This window comes from Chlorella variabilis, assembly GCF_000147415.1.
Source record: "Chlorella variabilis unplaced genomic scaffold CHLNCscaffold_19, whole genome shotgun sequence".
Classification (NCBI taxonomy): Eukaryota; Viridiplantae; Chlorophyta; class Trebouxiophyceae; order Chlorellales; family Chlorellaceae; genus Chlorella; species Chlorella variabilis.
This window is the reverse complement of record NW_005435069.1, coordinates 133626-141566: the sequence shown is the minus strand read 5'-3', so window position 1 is coordinate 141566 and position 7941 is coordinate 133626. Positions and strand designations below refer to the sequence as shown.

Sequence of the window (7941 nt, the reverse complement as noted above, 5' to 3'; positions counted from 1 at the left end):
CCCCTCGATGGGGCCCGCCCACACCGGGGCCTCCCCCCTCCCGCCCACTGCTTTCTCAACGGCCCCGAGCCGGGGCTGCCCTCATTGCATACATAGTGCGCCTTTCCCTGCTTTTCTAGTGACCTAGCGTTCCGCACTGCCGTTTGGCCAGCCCATGCTCCCGTACCGTTGCGTTTCTCCCCAATGCGCCATGCCACTTTGCCAGTCATACACACGTTTCGATGCGTGCCCTGTCAGCTGCTTGCGTTGCATGTCGCCTTGCTCCACCCCTGATTTATTGCTTTCTCTGCTTTCGCCCGGTTCCCGTCCCGTTTCGGCGGGGAGTCTATGTTGCAAGCTAGTTCTTGCTTTACCAGACTTTAAGCCCACACAAGCAAGCAACAGCTGTGGCGGGACAGGTGCGCAGGCGCCCGTTGCGGGAGTGCCGAACATAGAGTGCGGGCGCTGAAAAGGCCCCCCCTCCGCTTCCCTCGCTTCCCCACAGCGCTTGTATCTCGGGGTTGGCCCTGCTGCTGTCTGGAGAGCTGCAACAATGCCCTACCCCATGAGGCCCGCGCCCCGCTTCGCACCCTCCCGCACCAAAGAGGCAGACATGTTTCCCAGGCTCCGGCCTCATCAAATGAGGGGCACACCGCCCAGGTCGCTTGTTAGCAGGCTGCTGCGGAGAGGCGGCTCACCTCGGGTGCAGGAGTGCGGGCCCAGCTGCTCCCGTGCGACACAGGGGGTTGGACAAGCTGCCACACTTGTGCAAGTCCTCTTGACGAGGGATCATGTTTGGCTTAAGTCCCTCGGGGGGAAGGGTACTGCAGACTGCCGCCGCTGCGCGCCGCTGCGCAGCTGCGTGCAGGTAGCTCCACCTTGCACGGAGCATGCATCTGGGGCCTAACCCAGCGCTGCCCAGCACTGGGCAGGGCTCTGCTGAATTCCCCACCAAACATGCACTGCCCAGCGCAAGTGCTGCACATGCAGCGCGAACAGGGCGCTTGAGTGGCGGCGGTGACCAGCGCTGCCCAGCACCAGCGCCGCCCAGCACTGCCCCCGGGGTGCTGAGCAACCCTGGTCGGTGGGAAATTCAGCAGAGACCTGCCCAGTGCTGGGCAGCCCTGGGATAGGCCCCAGATGTGTCCATTACAGGACGGTTTTACACGAGCTCCGCGTGAATACATGGACCCGCAACAGGGCAGAGGGGGCAGAGATGCAGACGGCGGTGGGCTTCAGTAAAGCACAGGCTTGCGGTTTGCACAGGAGCGCCGCGCCAGCGGCTGGGTCCAGGCAGCTGCTCAGGAGTGCACGCGGTGGAAGACAGTCCTGCAGGCAGGCGCCAGGGGCGGCCTGTTGTCCCGAGCCCCCAACCCACGGGAAGGCCCTGCCGCCACCATGGCTGCGCCCCAGAACGCTGCAGCCTGCAGCAGCCCCCTGCCCTGCCCCCGCCCTGCCCTGCCCCTCCCTCACTTGTACTGCGTGCGGCGGCCGGTGGAGCGGATGGACATGTCTGTGTGCTGCACCAGCGTGTGGCCATCGGCCAGCAGCTCAAACGTGTCGGTGCAGTCCCCTCCGTACGGGTCCTGCCAGGAGCACCTGCGGCAGCAGGCGGCAGCGCAGGCATGCGGCAGAGCGTCGCAAGGGAGCAACTGCTTGGGCCTTGGTTAGCGTGTGGGTGGATACGGCTGAAGCCAGGCTGCCACATGCGGAGGTGGCCAGCCGGTCAAGCCTAGCCAACTGCCAGCAGAGGGTCTGGCCCGGCTGCAGGCCGGATGGCACAGCCATCCAGGGCGCCTCGCTCACACGATGCAGGGGCCCCTGTCGGTGCGCGTCACGTGCGCCGTGTGCGTGCCGCGCCGCTTGTCCCGCCGTGGGTGTAATACCGCCTCGCCGCTCCAGGGGTACTGCACGGCAGGCAGGTGTGCACTGGCAGGAGGAGTCGAAGCAGGCCAGGCTACCGCTCGGGAGTTGCACCCTAGGGCCTGGCACCTGCATAGACAAGCGCTTCACCTTTTCGATCACGTCCATCACGCCGCCCGCCTTCAGGTTGGTCTTGAAGTGCGTGGCTGTGTCCTCCAGCTGCGGGGCGGGCAGGCATGGGCAGATTTGGAAGGCCACGCTGGCCGGCAGGTCACCGGCCAGTGCGGCAGCGCTGGCCCCAGTGCCGCCACCAGCCCGGCGAGCTGCCCGCTGCCACGCTGCCCGCTGCCACGCTTCCAGCAGCGCCAGCCCTTCAGGGCCACTCACCTCCAGCGTGTTGAGCACTGCAATGGCCTTGCGCAGCACCCAGGGCAGCGCCACCATCTCGCATGCATCGTCCATCGGATCGCTCGCCTTCTTGCACTTGCGCCACTTGCCCGTCAGCGCCGGCGGCGGCTCCAGGTTGCTGATCTCCGTCTGCAGGTCCACGGCGTGCACCAGCAGCGAGCGCCACTGCCCCGGGCTGCGCTGCAGCGTGGGCAGCTGCGCCGTGAGGCGGGCTGCCCGCCCGCCGCCGCCGCCGCCGCTGCCGCCTTTGCGGGGTGCCCAGGGGAGCGGCGGCAGGCTGATGCAGGGCAGCTTCATGCCGATGCCGGCCGGCAGGTGCATCGAGGCGGCTGGGCGGGGCGCCGGGGTGGCTGAGGACGTCACGGGTGGTGTGTTGGAGCAGAGACGCGAATGATCAGAGCCAGGGACCGAACCTATCGATGTGCGGCACTTCAATAAGCGTGCGGATGCCGGGGATTGGCGAAGGCACCCCTTGGCCGTGGCCACGTCGGCCCCCGCATCCTCTCTATTCCACAGAGCCTGTGACACCCTGCACTGCTTCCAGCAGTGCTCACGACATTGCCGCCCTCTGCCCAAGCCTGCACGCCTCCATCTCGCAACCTTTGACTGGGCTCCTGGCGGGCAGGGGCGCCGGTTAGCGGATGCCGGGCCTCGTGGGCTCGCAGCAGGGGTGCCGGGGCACAGCCATGAGCCCCACGATCGCATAGCCCCACGATCGCTCGCTCGCTGTGAGCAGCAGCGATGTCCTCACAGTTCAGCAAGCTGGTGGGCAGCTTGCGGTCGGCCTCCTTCCGCCGCAGGAAGGCGGGCGTCGACGGCGAGGAGCCCCGCAGCGGCGCCAGCGGCGCGCCCGCCGACGGCGGCGGCTCCCGCTTGCACCCCGCCGCCGCCGACAGGTACGGCATCCTGGTGCCCTCCCAGACGTCCGAGGACGAGCTGGAGGCCGCGCTGAACGGCCTGGCGCCAGGCTACTTTGACCCGCCAGAGCTGTTTGATGCTCTGGAGCATGAGTTGCGCCAGCTGCCGGTCAACTTTGGCGGCGACCAGCTGGAGGAGGTGGCTGAGGAGCGCACCTGCGTGCTCGAGGTGCGCCGCCGCCGGCGCTTGGCCAGGCCCGGCGCAGCCCGGGACAGCCATGCAGCATGGCTGGAGAGGGCGGCAGGGATGCAGCACGCCGGGCGGGCTTGCCTACAGGCCGTGCATGGCCGCCGCCGCCTTCCCGCCTGCCCGCCGTCGTGCACCCACGCCACCGCTGGCTGCCTGCATTTCCGCGGCAGGTTGTGAGCGAGAAGCTGAGCGCCCACGTGATCCACAACTACGACAAGTTTGTGGCGGGGGTGAACGAGGTGACGCGGGTGGAGGCCGAGGTGCAGGCGGCACACGTGACCGCCAAGCGGTCGCGCGAGGCGCTGGCGCTGGCGCAGCGAGAGGTGGGCGGGCGCGCGGGCGGGAGGGGGCATGGGAGCATGGGAGCCTTGCCCGGCATCGGAGCCTCGCTGCTGCATGCGAGCTACCATGCAGCAGCAGCAAGGCGCCCATGCAGCGGCTGCCGCGGAAACGTTTTGGGGGCCGAAGCGAGCAGGCGGTGGCTGAGCGCTGCACGGGGCAATACACTCTGTGCCTGACCTTTTTTTTGTGAGGCGCCTTGCGCTGGCCTGCCGCTGCCACCGCCTCCGCGTCTGCAGGTGAACAGCAACCTGAAGATTGCCAAGGACACGCGGCGCAAGCAGGGGCTGACGGCGCTGCTGGAGGCGCTGCTCAGGCTGCAGCAGGCCAGCAACCTGCAGCGCGCGCTCAAGTGAGCTGGCAGGCAGAGGGGCGCTCGCCGCCGTCGTGCCTGCCTGTTGGCGCTGCCGGGCTGGCTGGCTGGGGAGTCAGGCTGGAATCGAACTGGGCATGCTGCGGGTCTGAGCTGGGTTTGAGTTGCCTTTGGCGCCTCTCGACTCGAGTTCCCACACCATCCTGCGCGCCCCACCCCTGCCTGCCCGCCCCCCGGCTTGCAGGGAGGCGCAGGAGGAGGGGGAGTTTGCGGAGGCATTCTGGCTGTGCGCCCAGTGCATCCGCTCGATGGAGGAGCTGGGGGAGGGGCTGCGGGTGGCGCAGGAGGTGCGGTTTCGTCGGCTGCTGCTCCCGGAGCCGCCGCCCCCGGCCAGCCATGCGTGCTGCTGTTGCGCTGCAGCGCTTATAGCCGGGCGCATGGTACCCGCCCTGGCCGCCGTCCCCGCGCCTTTCAGCCGTGGCTGCTCCCTGCTCTGCGCACCTCCTGTCCTGCAGCTCACGGTGACCATCAACCGGCTGTATGCGGAGACCATGGAGCGGCTGGAAAGCGCGATGGCCGCCGTCTGCTCCGACTTCCGCCCCTCCCACTACACCAAGGTGCCTGGTTGTGGCTGGCTGGCCTGAGGGTTTGCATGGCATTGGTATTGCATGGCATGCTCCCCCTACAGAGGGCCTCCAGTATGCAGCACTGTGTGCATGCACTGAGACCGCCGCTGCTGCTGCCGCCGCTGCTGGCCCGCCGGGCGCAGGTGCTGGAGGGCTACATGTTTCTGGGCAATGTGGAGCAGGTGGGCGGCGCTGCGAGAGTGGCATGGCGGCACAAGCACAGCGCATTGCCTGGGATCAGCTCCTGGAGCCTCCGCATGCTGTAGCGGCCCTGAAACGTCGACCCTGCCGCTCCCTGCCTCCCCGCTGTCTCATTCCCTTCCCTGCAGCTTGGGGCCGAGGTGCAGAGCGCCTTTGTAGCCACCATCAACTCCTCTGTCGCCAAGGTGGTGCGCGGGGTGCTGCTGACGCGGCCCGGGTATGAGGAGAAGGCGGCGGTGGCAGGGAACCTGCAGGTGGGCCTGCTGGCTGGCTGGCTGGCTGGCTGGGCATGCACGGAGGGGAGGTGGCTTTGCCGAGTGCCTGCAACTGGCATTTGCTGACGAGTTGGGGTGGCAGCCAGCTCAGCTGCAGCTGGCTGGAGGAGAGCCTGCTCCTGGGCCCGGCACCAAATCTCTGCCTCAGCTGTACGAGTGATCCACAGCGATCCATACGCGCCACCCGTCCCGCCACCTGCCTGCGCTTGCAGGAGCTGCTGCGCTTCCTGCCCTCCGACCTCTTCCGCACCTGCCTGGCCCGCGTGCTGATGGTGCTCTTCGACATCCTGGTGCGGGGTTTGACATCCTGGCTGGGCGGAGGGCGGGCGGGAGGGAGTATTTGATATCTGGGTGGCTGCTGGCACGTCTCAGCAGGGAGGCCACCGGGCACGGCGCACCCTGGCATGTCGGCCAGCCACCCGAACCCATGTTTGCATGCCGTGCTCTGGCACAATGGATGGATGTATGTACCTGTGCCCTACCTTCGCCCCCCTCCCCCCAGGTCTCTCACTTCCACATGGTGCGGTGGCACGAGGCGGCGCTGGAGCGGCACGCCGCTGAGCTGGCGGGGCTGCAGGCGACTCGACACCAGCTGGCGGAGCGGCTGGGCGGCGACGATGGCGACGCCAGTGAAGGGGCGGGAGAGGAGCCGGCAGCAGCAGCAGCAGCAGCATCTGGGCGTGCCCTTGCGCGCCCCGGCACCGCCAGCAGCAGCAGCGGCAGCTTGGCGCCGCCCCACCACCACCACCACCCGCAGCAGCAGGCGCAGTGGCAGCGCCAGGACAGCGGCGGCGGGCTGCTGGATCCGGATGCTCGCGATGGCAGCGGCGACGTGACTGTGACGGGGCGGGCGGCCATGCAGCTGCGGCGGGGCACCGCCTCTGAGCTGGAGGAGGTGGAGGCGCGTGCTTCGGATGAGGCGGAGTGGGGGCAGGTGCTGGCCGCGGTGCACGGCGGGCTGCTCAGCGGGCGGCAGCTGATCTGGGAGGAGGTGGCGCGGAGGGTGGGCGTGCTGCTCAGCAGCCCCGCCGCCTTTGAGGGGGAGCACTTCCTGCAGGTGGGTGGCTGGGGGGGGTGGCTGCCTGCGTGCTGCTGGCTGCCTGCCTGCCTGTCTGTCAGCTTTGCTAGCCTGGCCGGCTGATAGCTACTCGTCTGCTTGCCTGGCTGGACCCTGGCGCACTCTTCGTGCTCCATCACAGCACACTGCCTGTGCGCCGCCCCACCACGTATCTCACTGCCTGGCAGGTCATGGAGTGGACGCAGCGGCTGCTCGGGGTGGGCGAGGCGTTCAGCGGCGCGCCGTGCACCAGCTTGCGCACGCTCCTGGAGCGGCAGAGCTGCAAGTTCTTCCGCCTCTACCACCACGCCAACATAGAGGTGGGGCTGGTGGCGGTGTTGGTGTGTGGCAGCGGCGGTGGTGGTGTGTGCAGATGTAGTGGCGGCGCGGGTGGTGTGTGTGTTCTGTGTGCGGTGTTGTGGTGTGAGGGAGCGGCTGGCCGTTGTGTGGAGTTGCGGTCTCTAGCTGCGGCTATGTGATCGGCGCGCTCAGCAGCAAGGACACTCTGCCTGCTCCGCCCCGCATTCTTCCTACGCGCTGCGTCTTACTTCTTCGCCTCGCCCTGCCTGCCTGCCCCCTACAGGCCCTGAGCAGCATGCTTGACAAGGAGCTGTGGCGGCGGCTGCCCGCAGAGCTGCCCAGCCTGTCGGCAGCACTGCGGACCCGCAGCAGCAGCGCAGGCGAGGGCGGCAGCGGTGGCGGCGTCAGCTTTGGGCCCAGCCCCGTGGCCAGCCCCGGGCCCATCTCCGGCCTGGGAAGCGGCAATGGCAGCGGCAGCGGCAATGGCAGCAATAGCGGTGGCAGCGGTGCAGGCAGCGGGGCGCACCCCCTGGCAGATTTCGAGCGATTTGTTGTGCAGGGCAACCCGTGGCGCAAGCAGCAGTCGCCGCGGCGGCGCCGCGCCGCGCAGCAGCTGGGCTTTGGCGGCTCTGCCAGCCTGGACGACAGCCGGGGCGGGCGGCTGCTGGATGTGGATGAGTATGGTGTGCCCCGCTCTGCCAGCAACACACCCTCTGCCGCCGACGCGGAGAGCAGCCGGGCCGGCAGCGTGCAGTCCGAGTCGGAGGCGGCCACCGATGGGGAGCAGGCGGGGGATGGCGAGGCAGACGACGGCTTCGGTGAGCGCAAGGGCTGCTGCTGCGGGCGTGGGAAGCGTGGCCAGCAAGCGCACCTGCCACCCTGCTTCCTGTTTCTGAGGCGCATCTGTACCTTCCCACACACTCGCGTGCACCTTGGGGCTCGGTCCCTGACTGATCTGCTTCAGGGGACTTGCTAAATGGCAGCGGCAGCCGGCCGGGCAGCGGGCTGGGCGTCAACGGCGGCGGCGGCGGCGGCGGCGGCGGCGGCGGCGTGCCAGCTGTCACCAACTCCCTCGTGGCGCATGTACAAGTGGATGCGAGACTATGGCCAGCTGATGAGGTGAGGGGCTGGGCCTTGAAGCCTGGGCATGCTGCATGATTGAATAATCTGCCACCCGTGTTGAGCAGAGGGCTTTGGTTGGGCTCAGTAGCCGCTGTCCGTGCTGCATCTCGCCCACCCGCCACCACCATCATCCATCCACACACCCATCCACCCCACGCCAGCATATTGACTCCAAGCCTACCTTGCGCCCCGTCTTGGCAGCAGGCCCCTACTCACCGCGGCCCCAGGCATCTTTGCTGGGCTGTGTGAGCTGTTTGAGCTCTACTTGCTGCACATCTTCATTGCCTTCAGCGATGTCAGCCTGGCACAGCTGCACCAGGCGGCAGCCGCGGCCACGGCCGCACATATCAT

The 7941-nt window shown here is 68.3% G+C and overlaps 1 protein-coding gene across 1 annotated transcript in view; it reads left to right on the top strand.

The window, feature by feature from the left end:
* Positions 1-2991: 2991 nt before the first annotated feature.
* Positions 2992-7941, top strand: part of CHLNCDRAFT_137269 (hypothetical protein) — a gene marked incomplete at both ends in the record, with an annotated part of 5256 nt that continues 306 nt past the window's right edge. Inside the window, 12 exons of the mRNA XM_005845078.1 lie at positions 2992-3336; positions 3528-3680; positions 3936-4048; positions 4254-4356; positions 4525-4626; positions 4779-4817; positions 4965-5090; positions 5324-5401; positions 5614-6168; positions 6357-6488; positions 6752-7286; positions 7433-7542. Coding sequence (XP_005845140.1) covers positions 2992-3336; positions 3528-3680; positions 3936-4048; positions 4254-4356; positions 4525-4626; positions 4779-4817; positions 4965-5090; positions 5324-5401; positions 5614-6168; positions 6357-6488; positions 6752-7286; positions 7433-7542 — 2391 coding nt within the window. The remainder of the gene's footprint in view (positions 3337-3527; positions 3681-3935; positions 4049-4253; positions 4357-4524; positions 4627-4778; positions 4818-4964; positions 5091-5323; positions 5402-5613; positions 6169-6356; positions 6489-6751; positions 7287-7432; positions 7543-7941) is intronic.